Source organism: Lagopus leucura, unplaced genomic scaffold (assembly GCF_019238085.1).
Source record: "Lagopus leucura isolate 7727_CA_CO unplaced genomic scaffold, USGS_WTPT01 Super-Scaffold_739, whole genome shotgun sequence".
Classification (NCBI taxonomy): domain Eukaryota; kingdom Metazoa; phylum Chordata; class Aves; order Galliformes; family Phasianidae; genus Lagopus; species Lagopus leucura.
In genome coordinates, this window is record NW_024962255.1 from 211,046 (window position 1) to 227,741 (window position 16,696).

At 45.4% G+C, this 16,696-nt stretch overlaps 1 protein-coding gene across 3 annotated transcripts; it reads left to right on the forward strand.

Moving 5' to 3' along the window:
• Window positions 1–136: 136 nt before the first annotated feature.
• On the forward strand, window positions 137–16,635 carry ERLIN1 (ER lipid raft associated 1). 3 transcript variants are annotated; one of them, XM_042863243.1, is made up of 12 exons: window positions 139–246; window positions 443–566; window positions 1,746–1,827; window positions 2,205–2,251; window positions 7,698–7,759; window positions 8,710–8,835; window positions 9,981–10,054; window positions 12,346–12,404; window positions 12,695–12,786; window positions 13,276–13,365; window positions 13,636–13,715; window positions 13,913–16,635. In XM_042863243.1, the coding sequence occupies exons 2-12, from the start codon at window positions 454–456 to the stop codon at window positions 14,129–14,131; spliced, it is 1,044 nt and encodes a 347-aa protein (XP_042719177.1). In that variant the 5' UTR covers window positions 139–246; window positions 443–453; the 3' UTR covers window positions 14,132–16,635. The 3 variants fall into 3 exon arrangements, with proteins under 3 accessions (XP_042719179.1, XP_042719177.1, XP_042719178.1); XM_042863244.1 differs by lacking the exons at window positions 139–246; window positions 443–566; window positions 1,746–1,827 and adding an exon at window positions 7,296–7,430 and having other exon boundaries at window positions 2,210–2,251; XM_042863245.1 differs by lacking the exons at window positions 9,981–10,054; window positions 13,276–13,365; window positions 13,636–13,715; window positions 13,913–16,635 and having other exon boundaries at window positions 137–246.
• The last annotated feature ends 61 nt before the right edge of the window (window positions 16,636–16,696 follow it).

The window sequence follows — 16,696 nt, forward strand, 5'->3', positions numbered from 1 at the left end:
TGCTGGAGCGGGGCAGCGGTCGCGTGACGTCATCAGAGGGCGCCGCGCGGCGCTGGCGCCGCTGCCGCCCGGCGCTGGGCCTCTGCCGCACGTGGGCGCGGGGCGGGAGGGGCGGGGCGTCACGGCCGTTGGGCCTAGTTTGTCGGGAAGGCGCGGCGCCTTTCGTCTCCGGGTTCTCCCGGGCCGGCTGGAGCCCGGCGGGACGGTCGTGAGCCAGGCGTAGGCCTCCCGGGGCCGGCCCGCCAGGTGAGAGCCGGTGTGGGGGTGCGCGGGTTCCGAGGCGTGGTTCTCTGTCTGAAGGAGGGATTCGCGAGGCGGGGGTGGGTCGGGCCTGTGTGGCGCTGGGCTGGGAAGCGCGAGTGCTGCGGTGCAAAGGCCGAGCGTTTCCCTCCCCTTGGGAAGGGAGCTTCCTCCCGCCCTCCCTCAGGAGTTTGTCTCACAGGTGCTGCGAGAATGACCATGGCCCAGGCCGGAGCGGTGGTGGTTGCCGCTACGGGAGTCCTTGTCTTCTTCCTGTATGCCTCCATCCACAAGGTTGAGGAGGGACACCTGGCCGTGTACTACAGGTAGCGTTCCTACTGGAAGGCCTCCGCAGGTTTTTTTGACTGATGAGATTCTCAGCCCTCAGAGTGCCCTGGGAGGGGATTGTTCCCTGCCGGTTTTTCCTCAGGGTTTTGCCCTGAAGTGGGTGGGGTGAGTTCTTTCTGCTTTCCTGCACCTATAAGGCACGGTTCTGTACAGAACCGTTGCAGTCCTCTGTTTTTCTGATCCCTCAGTTGCTTTTCCTACCTCTGTACAAAATGACTTATCTGCTCATAATTGGGATCTAAAAGCATGAAGCCTGTATCCTGGGCCTGCCTGCAGCCTTGTTGCTCTCACCCGGGTGCTGTTGCACTGTCCCAGGACAGGTGGGCACCTGCCTGCCCCTGCCTGGCCCAGTGGCACTGGGAGCTTGTAGCTGCCCTGGACAAACTCTGTAGAAAGAGAGAGGGTGGTTACTAGATGCTTCCTCTTCAAATTTTAATAAAGGAATGGAGAAATTCAGCCTCAGCCTTTCCAAGCTTTTTTCTGCCAGCCTTTCTGAATCTTTGGGTCACTTATGCCATTTATCCTCCTTTCTACGCTTCATTTCCCCATTTTGGCCCAATCCCTTTGTGCTGCTTTTTTCCTGTAATTATGAGTGTGTTGAACAATGTGGGCCTTTGCAGGATGCTAAGCATTGGTTGCTCAGAGCTCTCCTCTGTCTCCAACTGACAACTAGCTGTCTGACCACACAAGGGACTGCAGATCGTTGTCCTTCAAGCAGGGGGCTGTGCTGAATGCACTATGGAGATCCAAACTGTCACAGGTCACCAGCTGCTGGACTTTTCCATGACTGCTAGTCAACAGCTTAGAGGAAAAAATTATGTGTTCTGTAGACTCTCTTCAGTGTTGCAGTGATGCAACAGAATGTTGCAGAATTTAGCTATGTCTGCTATCTCTAAAAGTTAATTTCTCAAAACTGTTAAGTCACAACAGGCAAGTGTCTTCTTTAGAGTCAGCTGTTTTATACAGAAATTGTGCTGTTAATATTCTCAAGATAGGTTGCTCCTTGGCACTGTAGTGAATGAGGTTACAGGCCTGAAGTGACTCTAATGCAAGAAATATGGAGCAGGTGAATTGTGTAATTCACACTAACATAGCTGTGACTCCTAGCATTTTGATTGCGTTTTCCATTTGCTTGAATGTTTTCTCTTTCTCTCTAGGGGTGGTGCATTGTTAACTAGTCCAAGTGGACCAGGCTACCACATCATGTTGCCCTTCATCACCACGTTCAAATCTGTGCAGGTCAGTGTCTCTGGACTGCTGCCCTGTGCAAAATGTCAGCATTTGTTGGGCCTTTGGGTGCTTTGCTGCATGAGAACCTGCACAGATTCTTTTGGAGCAGGAAATGCCTCACTCTAGGATATGATCTGTTTGTGGACAGATTCCCAGGAAAGCTGCAGGAAGTAAGAGTAGGGAAATGAGCACAGATGCCATTGTCTCTCCCAGAAGGCAGTTAGGACAAAGTCCGTTTCCTACTTGCACCTACAACTGCCACGAGGGAGGCAGAGGATGCAGTTTGGTTCTTCGTGCCTCTGTTATGGTTGTGATGGATTGAAAGCAGCACAGTCTGCTTGGAGAATGGTATGCATTTCTGAGCATTGGTTATCTTTTTATTTCAGACCACTCTGCAGACTGATGAAGTGAAAAATGTGCCTTGTGGAACAAGGTATGTTTTTTTCATTGTATTTCTTCTGGTGTAGAGTAGATGTAGTAGATGTATTCTCTTGCGTAGTTTGCATTAGTTGTTAGTAGTGCTGTGATGCAGAGGCTGAAAAGTAAAAGCATAAAATTAGATCCAAGCATAAATGCATTCATTTCACTTGGAAATCAAGCAGGAGGTATAGGACCAAGTGCCCTTGCTGGAATTGATGTTTGCATTTATGCTGATGACCTCCCAACTTTCCTTGTTTTCTTCCTTGCATTACTCTCAGCACCCACTAGTCTTCTTTAGTCTGCCTTCTGCTTTGCGTATTTCTAGCCGGAAGCTTCTGGTGAATATGAGTGCTGATTACAGCAGTGGGCAAAAGTAAATGGCGAACAGAAGTCCTTGCTCCTGGTGGGAGATGACTTGTTTAAACAACAGCTCAAGAAATAAGTTTCCTGGAATTACTGCAGCATTTTCTGGAATCAGCATTTCACCTGACTTAGAGAGAGAAAGAGAGAGAGAGACAGAGACAGAGGATCTGTCAGAATAAAGCAGCAACCTACCAGGGGTGGCACTTGCCTGCTTCATAATTGAGTTGATTTTTACATTGTTGAAGCAAGCAAAGCGATAACAGAAGGAGAGAAAGCTGGGTTGTGTTGCAGATCTTGTTGTGTTGATTCTTTCACAAAGTAAAGGGATCACTGAATCTGTACCATCAGGATCAGCAAGAAGTGATCATTTTTGTGTTTTCACTGCAAGGTACTTGCAATGCTTCTGTTTAGGAATACAACAGAACACTATCAGCATGACCTGAACGGTGACACATAGCAACCCTTTTGAAATTCAAAGTTGAACACTGGCGACCACGTTAATAAAGCAGAGTTAATTTTGATCTGTTTTGGCCCTTGTTAAAATGAGTGCTTAGAATTACTCCTATAGCAAATCATGAGCACTGATTGAGCTTAAATATTAACATAAAAATCTTGTGTTACCTAGCAGGCTTTAGTCTAGATTTAAAGCCTTTTTCAGGAGTGTTTATAAGTAATGCTGGTGTTCAGAGATGTTACTTCTAGAACAGTTTTCTGTGTTTTCTTTAATGCCTTTAAATGTATAGCGTTTGGAATCAAAGTCTGAAGCTGCTCCACGTCAAAACTTTGAATCCAGATTTCTCTAATAAAATATTAGGAAAAAATGAGTAAAACAATATTTTGTAAGTAATGAATTGATTCCAATCTGGAATTTCACTGTCCAGGTTCAAAGTCTATTACAAGAGTAGGTCCTGAATGCTTAAAGTACTGTGATTGTGTACTGAACCATCAGACTGAAAAGACTGATCTTTCTCTTCTGCTTTGTTCTGATTCTCTGTATTCTCATACATTAGGAAGTTTAAAATGGCTGTGTGGGTGTCCCATCCCTAATTTCTACCCTACATGTCCCACTCATTTGTGACAGTGTCAAATTGATACATTAAATACAGATTTTAAAATGCTTTGGCACCAGTTACATGTTTTTCATAAAACAGCTGTCAGCTCGAAGACTAAAACTATTTCATTACAGCAGGTACTATTTCAGTAAGCCAAAATGAAAATCAGTTCTGTGATTACCTCTAGTGTTTGAGGTTTCTGACCTTCTTTGGCAAGATAATGTATGCTCAGTTCCTCGGAAAGTTCAGCGCTTTCCTCGTGGCAAGTCTGCTGATCTCTGAAAACTGATGATCAACGAGACCTCATGAAACTAGTTGTAGAAGAGCAAGGTATTCTGAAGAGCTGACTTAAGAGATTCTTCACTGGCTATTGTGTAATACAATAAGCAGATTGAAATGACTCTGTATTGATATTTCACACGAAAACTAGGAAAGTAGCTTTTTTCTTACAAAATAATTGGGAAGACTCATGCTAAATTTTGCACAGGATTTACCATGTTAAGGAAAGGTAAATAGCCAGGATGCTGTGTTGATATTGCCCTGGTATTAGATGTTTACTTGCAAAGTGTGGGTCTTGGGCTCCTGCTGAAGATCCCTGGCAGAAGCACCAACACAGCACTAGAGGACTGCTGCTCTGGGACAGATCCCTGCAACTGGTCATGTGGAAAAATGTACTGCACAGATCACAAATGGATGTGTTAGGTTAGTCACTGTGTCTCTAAACAGACTAAGTGTAAGAGTTTTGACACGCTCTTGTTACCCAGCCTGGTGTGGTTGTCTTTGTGGTCTAGCAATGAGCTTTGAAGGTTTGCTGCTTTTTTTTTTTTTTTTTTTTTTTTTTTTATTACGGTCTCTTCTATGGCAACATATTTCAGTTCTTCCCTTGTTTTCTCCTGGCCAGGCATTAGCCCAAATGCTGAAGCGTATGAGTCTTTCTAAAAAGTGCTGCTGAAATGCCTGCTGGTGTATGTCTGTCTCTTCTAGCATCCCCTGTATGTTTTCATTCTGTCAGTAAAACTAGTAAAACAGTGCTGATGTGAGAACCTCAGGGTATGTTCCAGTCCTATGTATTCTAAGGTAGAGGTCAGAAATTCAAGTGTGAGAAAGGCTGTGGAAACTGCAGTGGAGAGTCTTAATCACTGGAGATCTCCCTGTGGGAGCTGTGCAGTGGGGGTCATTCAGCATTGCATCTGTCAAGAAGGCTGCTTTTTTAAGTGGGGATGTTTGGAGTGGTAGTGAGCTGCCGAAATGGAAGGAGCTTTGTCTCAGCTGGCATTTAAGCTGCGTCAATACCAAAGTGAAGTAGCTAGATTATCAACTCAATTCAGCCCACAGTGCTTTGCCAAAATAACTGCCCCAAAACTGTCAAGGACAGTTTTGCTTCTAGTATTCCCATCAAATTGATAGACACAAAGGATCCCAGTATTAAGATGTGCAGCATTGCTCTTGAAAGAGATTGTGGTGAAAGAAAACCTTGCTCTCTGCTTTACTTCCTTGTCAGGATATCTAGATGGTACAGGATGATGTCTGGGCTTCCCTGCGCTATTGGACATATCATAAGGTGACGGGAACAAAGCAGTGGGATGAAAGCAGGTTCAGAAAATTCTGAAAAATGCTGTTGGAAGTTGCTTGGAATGAGAGAGTCATTTTATCAAGCATAGAAGGACAGAGTACAGAATGAGTGAGGTGGAGAAAAATGTACATTCCGTGCCATTCATAGAAGCATCAAATGGCTTGTGTTGGAAGGGATGCTAAGGATCATCAAGTTCCAACCCCTCTGCCATGGGCAGGGCCACTAACTTCCAGGTCTGGTTACTGGATAGGTTGCCCAGAGCCCCATTCAACCTGATCTTGAATGCCTCCAGGAACAGACCGTCCACAGCCTCTCTGGACAGCCTGTTTCAGCACCTCATCACTCTCTCTGTGAAGAACTTTCCCCTGATGTCTAATCTAATCTTCCTTCCTTGTGCTTAAAACCATTCCTCTTTGTCCTGTCACTACCTACCCAAGTAAAAAGTTGATTCCCCTCCTGTTTATAATCCGTTTGTAAATACCGAAAGGCTGAAATGAGGTCACCCCACAGCCTTCTTTTCTCCAGGCTGAACAAGTCCAGCTCACTCAGCCTGTCTTCATAGGGAAGGTCCTCCAGCCCCTGATCATCTTTGTGGCTCTCCTCCGGACCCTTTCCAACAGCTTCACATATTTCCTGTATTAAAGGCCCCACACCTGGCCTCAGTACTCTGGATGGGACCTCATGAGGGCAGAGTAGAGAGTGACAGTCACCTCCCTGTTTCTGCTGGCCACCCACCTTGTGATGGGACCCAGGGTACCATTGGACCCCGGGTACCATTGGCATTCTGAGCTGCAAGAGCACCCTGCTGGCTCATGGTCAGTTTTTCATTCACCAGGATCCCTAGGTTCTTCTCTGCAGGGCTACTCTCAAGGAATTCTTCTCCCAGTCTGAATACGTATCTGAGATTACTCTGACCCAAGTGCAAAACCTTGGTCTTTGCAATGTTGAACCTTACTAGGTTCACATGGACCCACCTTTTTAGTTTGTCAGGGTCCATCTGGATGGCATCCCTTCTTTCTAGTTTGTCAACCACATCAATCAGATTGGTGTCATCTGCAAACTTGATGAGAGTGCACTTGAGCCCATCGTTGATGAAAACGTTGAAGAGCACCAGTCCTAAGACTGGCCTCCACCTTGACGTAGTGCCATTCACCACAACCCTCTGTCTGCGGCCTTCAAACCAATTCCTTATCCACCAAATAGTCCACCCTTCAAAACCGTATCTCTGCAATTTAGGGATAAGGTTGTGGTGGGGGACTGTGTGAAAGACTTTGCACAAGTCCAGGTAGGTGACGTTGATTGCTTTCCCTCTGTTCGCTGATGCCATCATTCCATCATAGAGATCCACCACGTTGGTCAGGCACAACCTTCCCTTGTTAAAACCACACTGGCTGTCTTGGATCACCTGTTCATCCCTCATGTGCCTTAACATGCCTTCCAGGAAGATCTGTTCCATTATCTTCCTAGGCACAGAGCTGAGGCTCACCGACCACCCCGCTCTTTGCCAGGCCCACACTTCTTGAAATCACAAACTCAACCAGGCCTAGGCTGCCTTCAGTCTTAATGCCTTTGATGATCTCCTCTGCATTGTGTGAGCACCAGATCCAGCAGCACTTCACCTCTGGTCACTCTATCCAGTAGTTGAACCAGAAAGTTAGCATTCACAGACTCTGGGAATCTCCTGTATCTCTTGTAGCTCACCACATGGTTTTCCCAGCAGATATCTGGGTGGTTGAAATCTCCTATCAGGATGAGTACCTGTGGGCATTCAGCCTTCTGCAGCTGAAGGAAGAAGGCATCATCAGCAGGCTCCCCTTGATCAAGTTAGTCCTTCATTAGTAGTCCCATCTCACTCTAACCCGCAGGCTCTCAACTAGCTCCTCACCATTTCTCAGAGGGAACTCCTCACAGAACATCCACTCTTTAACATGGCAGACAACTCCCCCACCCTTCCTACCTAGCCCATCCTTTCTAAAAAAGCAGTACCACTCTACAGTGGTATTCTATCTATGGGAGTCATCCCACCATGTTTCCATGATAGCAACTGGATTGTAATTTTCCTATTACAGAGGCTGCCCTGCTGCTTGCAGCGGGTGTTATCTGCTGGCCTTGTTGTCTCGCCTTCATTCTGCTGACTCCAACCTTTGATAATTGTGGTTGCGTTCCTGTCTGAAGATGTTTCCCTTTTGTTGGCCGAGTAGGAGGTAACAAAGTTAACTGAAAGCTGCTTTACAGGCTTGCTAGAAAAGGCTTTTGGTTTATACAGAGAAGAACCAGTCTGTACAGAAATGGGGTTTACTGACATCTGATTGCGAAGTGCTCAAAAGGTTAGAATTGTTCTGGGTAAAAATTAACTGCAAGTTTCTAACAGAAACTTTACTAAAAGAGTAAAAAGGACAACTTGGCTTTAAATGCAGACCAGTATTAGCAATTTTGGTACTAATTCGTTAACCCTCTTTTTTTGTTTCCAGTGGCGGTGTTATGATCTACATTGACCGAATAGAAGTTGTGAACAAATTGGCACCATATGCAGGTATATCCAGTTCTGTCTCAACAAGCAGCTCTGTGGCTGCCTTCACCCTCGGGCAGCTGTGTCTTGGTTTGCAACACCTTCCATTATCTGTGGCTTGTTGCCTTTATGGTTCCCAGTACTTAGATTCATGCCTGTGCCTGCAAGCCTTTGAAAGAACCACAGATTTGCTGAGAGGAAATCAAGTTCTAGGACTGCTTCTCCCCTGAAGGATTTGACATGTTAGGCTGCTTGTGGCAAGTGCCTAGGCAGTCCTCTTTCTTGGAGCTGAAGGGAGGCAGACCTATGAAACTCAGTACATATGGCAGAGCCCTCAGGTGCTTGCCTACTCAGCTAATGGAAAAGTTAAAAAGGTAAGGCCCATGTAGGAGCCTCTTACGTTCTTATTTCATCAGCTGCCAAACCAAAGATGTAGACGGCTTTTTTTTTTTTTTTTTCCAGTAGCATAGCTTAATGTAAAACCCTTGTGTTATTGATGCATTGTTTCTGTTGTAATCATTGTTCATGTTGTAAAGTGGATGTGATGCTTTTTTTTTTTTTTTTTTTTTTGACTTTGTATGGCACCTGATCCTACACATGTAAGTCCTGAACCGTTTGGTTAGGCAGATCGCATGCAGTATGTCTTCCTATAGTGACTGAGCTCTTTGAAGTAATGTAACGCAGCAGCACTGGTGGAAAGGGTCTCTCTACAGGTTTCTCCTTTGACATCTCCTGCTCACAGCAGGCGTGTTGCTAACAGTTGTCAGGGCAACTGGGATGGACAGAGGTCCATCCAAGTCCTGAAATGTGCCAAGAATGGAGATCACCCACCTCTGGTGCCTTGTCCTAGTGCTGCACTGTTTTCCCATTGTCACAAGCCCTCACTTTGAGGCAGAGGCGCTGCAGAAAGCAGTTCATGTCAGCAGAGGATCACTGGCTGCATTGCTGTTATAATAGTTCTCTTATTTCCTCAGTGTACGATATTGTGAGAAATTACACTGCGGACTATGACAAGACCTTGATCTTCAATAAAATTCATCACGAGTTGAATCAGTTCTGCAGTGCCCATACTCTCCAGGAGGTTTACATCGAGCTGTTTGGTAAGTGGGTGACAGCTGTATGCACCCACCAATGTCTGTGTAGTCTTCCTGTTCTGTGAAACATGTTACAGCAGTCTCCTGTGAGCAAGCAGCTTACATATTGAAGTTGCAGTCTAAAAACCAGCTCCTTAGATATTTATGTGCTGCTTCTCTTGGAACTTTACTCTCTAATGATTCAGAATTCTCATGTAGAGATTTGATTCCAGTTCTTTTCTGCTCAGGGCTGAATTCTGGACATACAGAGTGTGTTCTCTGCTGTTGTGCATGGAGTCGTGCTTGTTGCCTTCACTGTGATGGGTCTTGTTCTTCTCAATTTGTTCTGTAGCTGAATTAATTTCTTTGCTTTAAAAGTTTCTTTCTGACTGCTAGAAGCAAGGGGCTGGAAGGGAGATGCTTGCACTTCATTGCACTGCCTTAATTTTTTCACTAGGGGGTATCACCCATTCAGGAGTTAGCAAATTTGACATTCTGCTCCTTGGAGTGGGTGCGTACCTGTGTCTCCAGAGGTATAACATCATCTCGTTCCTTCTTGATTGTCAGAACAGGAGAAAATAGATTTATTATTTTGAAAGGTAAAAAGCTGTCAGACTTCTAATGTTTGGAAGCAATAAATCTTTGAATGCTGTACTCAGACTTGCAAAACATAAATAGTCAGAGAGGTGTTTCTTGGTAATGCATGCAATTTAATCCCTTCATAACAGTGTATTCCAGTGGAAAGACCTTCCTGGAGCTTGGGAGTAACAAAATATGTTTTTTCAGTAGCAAGTATTGGATTCTGTAGGTCTTTCAAGAGCTAAGGCAGAGCTCACTGCAGTCAATGAGATTGACATGGCTCTGGTAGGGAAGGACAAGTTTCTGCATGTGTTTCCTTGCTGAACAGTGAGATCCATATGCCCTCGGCTCTGATGCCGTGACTTTGTCAGTAGTTGAACTTTTCCAGAGGCACTGTCATGTGCTTCTTATGGCTCTATCCTTGGGAATATTTTCCAGGGGGTATAAAAAGGAAAGCAATATACAGAATGACTTCAAAAATTCTTTTTTTCTTACACCATGGAGATGTCTCTTCAACGCTAGCTGAATTGCTGTCACACGATGTATAGGAGAAATGGTGACAATAGCTATGTGATCTCTCTTGTTGTCCACAGATCAGATAGATGAGAATCTGAAGTTGGCCCTGCAAAAAGATCTCAATGTCATGGCACCAGGTCTTACCATCCAGGTAGGTTTATTGTTCGATAAAAGATTTTTCTTTTTTACCTCTAATTCATTCACCTTCCAATGGATCAATGAGATTTCTTGCTTCTGTTTTCCACGTACGGTGAAATAGTTGTGCCTTGAAAGTGAGGTTTGTCAGCTGAAAACTGCCCATGTGACAGTTACTACTTCTAAATGCTGTTTTTATGTTGAGGGAGATGTACAGGGTAGATAAATTACCTTTTAGGCCATAGATGTGCAGGGATTGAGTGTAATCCATAAAGACCGGGAAAATGTTTTTCTTCTAACTACATTTGGCACCCCTGTATAGCTCCAGCATGCCCATGCAGTTTCTACAAGTACTGAAGAAGAAAAGAGATGTCTGGATGCATGTGGGGAGAGAAAAGCTTCCCTTTGACAGCACATGAAGTGCTACAGTAAATACTGTATTCCTCTTCATGGCTTATTTTACCGTTGCCTGCTCTGTTTTGACAAGAGTCAACCTTGCTCTTCGCAATACTCAGGTTAATTTGCATTGTACATTGCACACAAGTTTGTAGTGGATGAGCATCGTCGGTCAAAATTATCTTTGTAACATAAAAGGTCTTTCTGATCTCAGGGTGGAAGAAAAGCTCACTGCTCTTTGCTAGGAAATGCTAATGACAGAGCTAAATCTGATCTGTGACATAAGCTGTTCTTTCTCAATGTGCCATGCCCGATCTTTGCAGTTGGTCAAAAGATGAAGGATATTCTGCCTGCTTCAGCCCTGTCTTAGTTCACAGGACCAGCAGTTTGAAGATGCCCCATAACTTGTGAGGGAAGTGGTTCATCTCTAGTCCTTAGGAAATGGTGTGATCTTCTCTTCCTGTGTATATTGCTTCATTTCAAATCAGAGCTGTGCCCTCGTCTCTGGTAAAATTGCAGCTTCTTAGTAGCTCTTACGCTGTGTTCCCCACATTGCACCCAATATTCTGAGACAGCCTCATTAGACCCAGGATAGATGGGAACACATGTTGGCTTCACCCTGCTCCTGAGCTTTTGCCAAAGCGGCCCTGGGGTCAGGGGCTGGGCTTCATTACCAGAGTAGAAGTGCCTTTATAACACCAGCTTGCCTCCAGAGCCAGTCCTTCATGATCCTTTTTTTTGCAAAGCTCTTGCTTAGCCTCTTAGTCCCAACCTGTACCAGTGCCTTAATATTTGAATATTAACCATATTGATGATACAGAGTAATGCTTTTGTGCAGTAGATACAAGCAGATTTTACCTTCAAGTAGATAAAATCTAAGCTAGAGGAAATTTTCCAAGATCAGAGTGTTTTATCAGCCTACAGAGTAATCTTCGCCTGTGTTTGAAAACCCACACTTCTAGAGACTGATCTTTGATTTGGTGGTATTATGGAGATGGAAAGAATATATCCCTGTGCACCCTGCTGTGACTGGGAATTGCTTTGAGGTGATCTTTCTGCATGTAGAACCTCACCAGGGACTTGGAGAGGCTTTGTTCCTGGCAGGAGCTTAGAAAACCCTTTCATTGAAGGACTGATTCTGATCTGATGTCTCATAAGTCCACTTGTTCTTCTTGTTCAGAGGAGCAGTAGTTGTTCCAAAGTGTCCTGCTCTGATGCCAGGCTGACTCTTCTTTCCAGTCATGGCATCAGCCAATTTACTGCCATGGACTGTCTTAATCCACGTCTCCCAAAATTTAGTCATCAGCCAGGTGATGCACACAGGCTGGTGATCAGCATTGCCATGCAAAGCACTCTTGGTGATCAGCAGCTGCATGCAACAGTTGTGCATGCCACACATGCCCTGCTGCTCTCCTATGTCTTTGCTGCAGTTTCTTGTTGCCTGGTAGCTTTTGCAGGCTTTACTCCTAGAAAAGTAATTCCTGGGCTTGTAACTTTGTCTCTGTTTGTAGTTCTTACTCCTGCCCTTTCATTTATTTGGGTTGGTGAGTTTCTTTCTTGAGCATTACTTTGGAATCCATTGTCTGGTGTTGCTTAAGGAGCCATTCGACCTTTGGGCTGAATAACTAAGCTTCTAACAAAGCTGATGAACTTCTTCAGAAGTCTTCTGCAGCCCTCGCTTGATCACTTTGTTTTCTTACTTTGTTTTCTTAAAAACTCAAGAGATAGGAAATACAAATGTAAAGTGACTGTTGCTCAGCTGTGTGGCACAAGAGGATTGGAAACTGCTACGTGTGGTCTTGGATTAATATGAAGATGTCTTCATGAAACTAGACATTTCTTAGCTATGCAGATTTCATCAAAATGTTTTATCTAAAATGAACACACTTTTTTTTTTTTTTTTTTTAATAGGCTGTGCGTGTTACAAAACCTAAAATCCCTGAAGCCATCCGAAGGAATTTTGAGCTAATGTGAGTAGCAGCACCTAAAACTTACAAATTGGTTCTGAGGGTTCAGCATGAGCATAATACTGTTAGAAAACTCTTACCTTTTGCTCAGATGGTGAGAAGTGTACTCTGCTCACACTTGTACATGAGGTACATTTCCTTCAACCCACTGGCTTAAACAGGGCTAGTTGTCTCTGCTGCAAGGGAATGCTGCTAACATCTGGTCAGCATCTTTTCCCCCTGTCCTCTTGTGCCCTTGTTTGCAGAACTGTTTATCCAGCTCTGTTTTCATGAGATTGCTTCTTGTCCTGCAGGGAGGCTGAGAAGACTAAGCTCCTCATTGCAGCCCAGAAGCAGAAGGTAGTAGAGAAGGAGGCAGAGACAGACCGGAAGAAAGCGCTCATTGGTATGTCAGCATACTTGGGCAAGAGACAGTTTCCATTCCTGCATCTCATGGGAGACCAATTACAGGACAATGTCTTGATGAAACTGTGCCAACAGTCAGTGGGAGATGTAGAAAACAGAAGTTTTGGTGCTGCTGTGTCTTCCTCCCAAAGCTGCAGAGCAGTGTCTTTGTCCTACAGCAAGGCTGCTTTAGAGAAGGTCAAGAGTTAACATCTCTGCCAGCAAAACTGGGCTTTAAGCTAAATGCCCTTGAGTAAGAGGAATCACACCTTAAAAGGAATATTGACTAGTTCTGCTCTAGAAGCACCAGGACTGTTTTCTTTCTTAGAGCACAAGCTGGCACAGAGCTGTGCAGGACTATAGGATCTGAGCAGAAAGGGAGGCAGCAGAAGCAAATCACTTTTATGTCTGTGACAGAGGGCTGGGGTCAGATTGCTGATTCTCAGGCCTCGCAAAGCATATGTCTGAGCTGAGCCTGTTGTGATTGTAGAGGCGGAGAAGACTGCCCAGGTGGCCAGGATTCACTATCAACAGAAGATTATGGAGAAAGAAACAGAGAAGCGGATTTCTGAGATTGAAGGTAACTGTGGAGCTAGTGTGCTGTGGGGATTATCTTTCAGCTAAGAGTGGTGGCAGGTAGAGAAACCTCAGAACCAGACTCGCAGGTAGTACTGCCCTACAAAAATAACAGAGGCCACAGCAGCACGAGATTAAGGGGGAGAGATCAAGGGGGCCACAAGTGCAGGTCCCTGGCCAGCCAGGCTATGTGTTGTGTTGTGCTCCAACACAACCACAACAACCACACTGTGTTGTGCTCATTCACTTGCTGATGCTGCTTTTCCTGTATTAGATGCTGCATTCCTAGCAAGAGAGAAGGCAAAAGCAGATGCGGAGTACTACACTGCTCAGAAGCTGGCTGACTCCAACAAGGTGAGCACTTCAAAGCTGGTCAGAAAGTGACTTGCTTAATCTTTTCCACTGCACTAGAGACAAGCAGGCATGTGAACAGCACTGAGAAAGCACTTAATTGAGCAGCCCACATCTCAATTCCTAAGAAGTGGCTACCTGAGTTGAAATCTTGGCAATGCAGAAACTTGTCTCTTAAGTCCCTGTTTCTTCTTTTCTAGCTGAAACTTACCCCAGAGTATCTGGAACTCATGAAATACCAGGCAATAGCTGCGAACAGCAAGTTGTATTTTGGCGACAGCATCCCCAGTGTGTTTCTGGATTCTTGTGCCTTTCAGCAAGCTGATGTGAGGACTACCCAAGAAACCAACCTTCCTCCTCAGGAAATCCAGGAGAGCCCTGCAGACAGCCACTTCAAAACAAAGGGAAATACTGGCTGACAGAGGTGGAACAGAACCCATTGTAGCTCAGCAGCTCTCCCAGTTGTGAATGGGGATGTTGCCCGATGTTTGATGGGGCAGATGCAGCATGTGCGTGGGCATCCTGCCTATAGTTGGCAGTTGGGTTGATTTTTCTTCTAGTGATGAATTGCAAGCACTCTGCCTCTCTTGTTTCTTCCCTATAAAATTGGTGCTTCCAAATGAGGGAATATCCTGTACTAACAAATTTATACTGGAATATTAAAGGACAGACACCAGGAAAGCCTTCCACAGCAGGTGCAGTTATTTAGCAAACATTATCCTTGAGGTAGGAGATGTGGCTTTTGAGTGCTGTATGGCTGCACGCTATTTCCTACTGCTCCTTGCTGAGACCAAGGAAAGAGTTTGCCTTCATCTTGCTTGATACAGCTTCATTTTGTGGACTCCATGCGTCAACGTGATATAATTCTCTTCAAGGATTCTGTGTTGGTCAGCCTCTGATCCTCCTCTGAAAGAGATCCAGCAAGGAGTTTGGTGTGGAATAGATTATTTAAATAGGATCTGCATAGCCATAATCTTTTCCATTCCTGTAGGCAGTGAAACTAGATAATGACTCAGAGAAAGTACTTTCAGACAGGTTTCTGTAACACCCTCCTCCAAGCTAGAGCCCTGTGCTGGGTGTCCATGGCTGGCTGCAGCGTGCTTTGCCTGGATGACTGTACTGTAAGCCAGAATTCAGAGTGCATTGGAAAACTTCATCTGCTTGGGAAGAGGGAGTCCAGCACTGTGAAATCTGTTCAGACTGCAGCATCCCTCTGGGTCTTTTCACCATGGAAAGAATGCTGAATTTCCACTGCTTTGCCCTGCTGTGAAGTGAGAAGAGATGGAAGAGCAACGAGAAATGCAAGAGAGAAATGCAAGACGTTGGGCCAGAGGGCAGGAGTCTTTGTGTTACCCTGCTCCTCAAACATTCTGTTAAGTATCACAGTGAGGCAGAGAATCAGTGCCTGATGTAGCCTGCCCAAGCCCAGTGCTGTCACGTGCTTGCTGTCCCACTTCTGTTGTTTCTTCTGCTCTGCCGCAGATCCTGTTTGATTCCTCCGCTGCAAAGCCAGGGAGACATGTTTCCCAGTGATGTAGCAAAGGTGAATTTGTTCCTATAATCTGCTCTTCTATTCCATGTTCTGCTTTGCCCATTTTTTCTGGGGTCTGTTTTTTGTGTTCTGTGACAATCTCAGAAGATGCTGGCAAGGACCTGAGCCAGAAAACTACGTCCCAGCTTGCATTGCTGCCGCACTGCCTGCCTCTTAACCTGCTGCAGAGCCTCGCTCTCTTCCGTGTGCTTTGGATACCCAGATGTTCTTCCTGCTTCCCTGTCCCTGGCACCATCTTACCTTATGGCAAGAGGAAGAACTTGCTTCAATGTTGATTCAATCCAGAATCAACAGCTGGAACTTCACATCTGCTAATGATTTCCCAATCACTGTGTGCACATCAGTCCTATTTTTCCCTATCCTGCATGGCATGTTTGACTTGAAGGTCTGCAGTGTCTCTCCTTGAGGAAATTCAGTAACATACAGTGCCTTACACTTTCTCAGCTCCTGCCTGACTGCCTCTCCTTCATCTCTGGGAGAGAGCAGGGATGTTTTGGCCCGTTCTTTCCTTCAGCTGTCTGCAGACTCCCAGTACCCAGATGGCAGCATGTTTTGTAGCTGTGGTGATTGAAATATCTCCTGGAAGTATTCCTGGATTGACAGGATCCCCTTTTTCCTGTGGGAAGGGCTGTGAGGAGCCAGTGGAGCCACATCCCTGGCCTGCTAGCTTCTTGCTGTTTCTGGTTTGCAGCACTGACTTTACAGCAGAAAGGCAGCCTCTCCTTGCTGCAGCAGCAGCAGCCATTGGGGTTGACTTTTAAATACAAGCTTTTTGAGATCAGAAGCATTTGATGGTGTTACAGACTCACCTACAGATCTGCCACATGCTGACATCACGCTACAGGTGAGTTATGCCAGCCTGGAGATGCCAAGGAGCAGAGGCAGCAAGGAATCCTGAGAAGCAATACTAAGTCATAACAACGATCCCATGTGGGGAGAAGGGAAGCTGGTGCATAAGGTGGTGAGCCTTGGCAGCATTGTCAACTCATCTCCTGCCACTGCCCATATGGAGACTACCGCCTTGGATAAATGTCATTCTGTGGCCAGAAGTCCTGCAGCAGTGCTGTGTGCAGGAACCTCTCCTGTTCTCATCTGCTTGCTGCGCTGTTAGTCCCAGCATCCTGAGCAGGTGTGAGGAGTGTGGTACTGCCTGTCTGCAGCTGGTAGCCATGGCCTTGGCTCCTGGTCCGGGTTATGAGAGCAGAGGGAACATGCTTTTGAACTTGTTTTGCTCCTTTCTCCTTGCGTGCTCTTCTGACTAAGGGGGGGTTGCTACTGGATCAGCAGCACCTTCTTGCAGGAAACGATGCATATGTTCAAGTTTACATGCACAGTGTTCTTTTGATAAAAAATAAAACTATTTTGATACCATTTCCTTGGTGACTTTATGTTTCTTACGGTTGGTGTTGCTGCCTCTAGTTCTGTATCTACC

What these genes read in the sequence shown, in the direction of transcription:
- ERLIN1 (XM_042863243.1), top strand. Translation starts at nt 454, where the DNA reads ATGACCATGGCCCAGGCCGGAGCGGTGGTGGTTGCCGCTACGGGAGTC. An exon ending in CACCTGGCCGTGTACTACAG is followed by an intron (nt 567 to 1,745) that starts GTAGCGTTCCTA and finishes CTTTCTCTCTAG; the next exon opens with GGGTGGTGCATTGTTAACTA. An exon ending in AGCTGGCTGACTCCAACAAG is followed by an intron (nt 13,716 to 13,912) that starts GTGAGCACTTCA and finishes CTTCTTTTCTAG; the next exon opens with CTGAAACTTACCCCAGAGTA.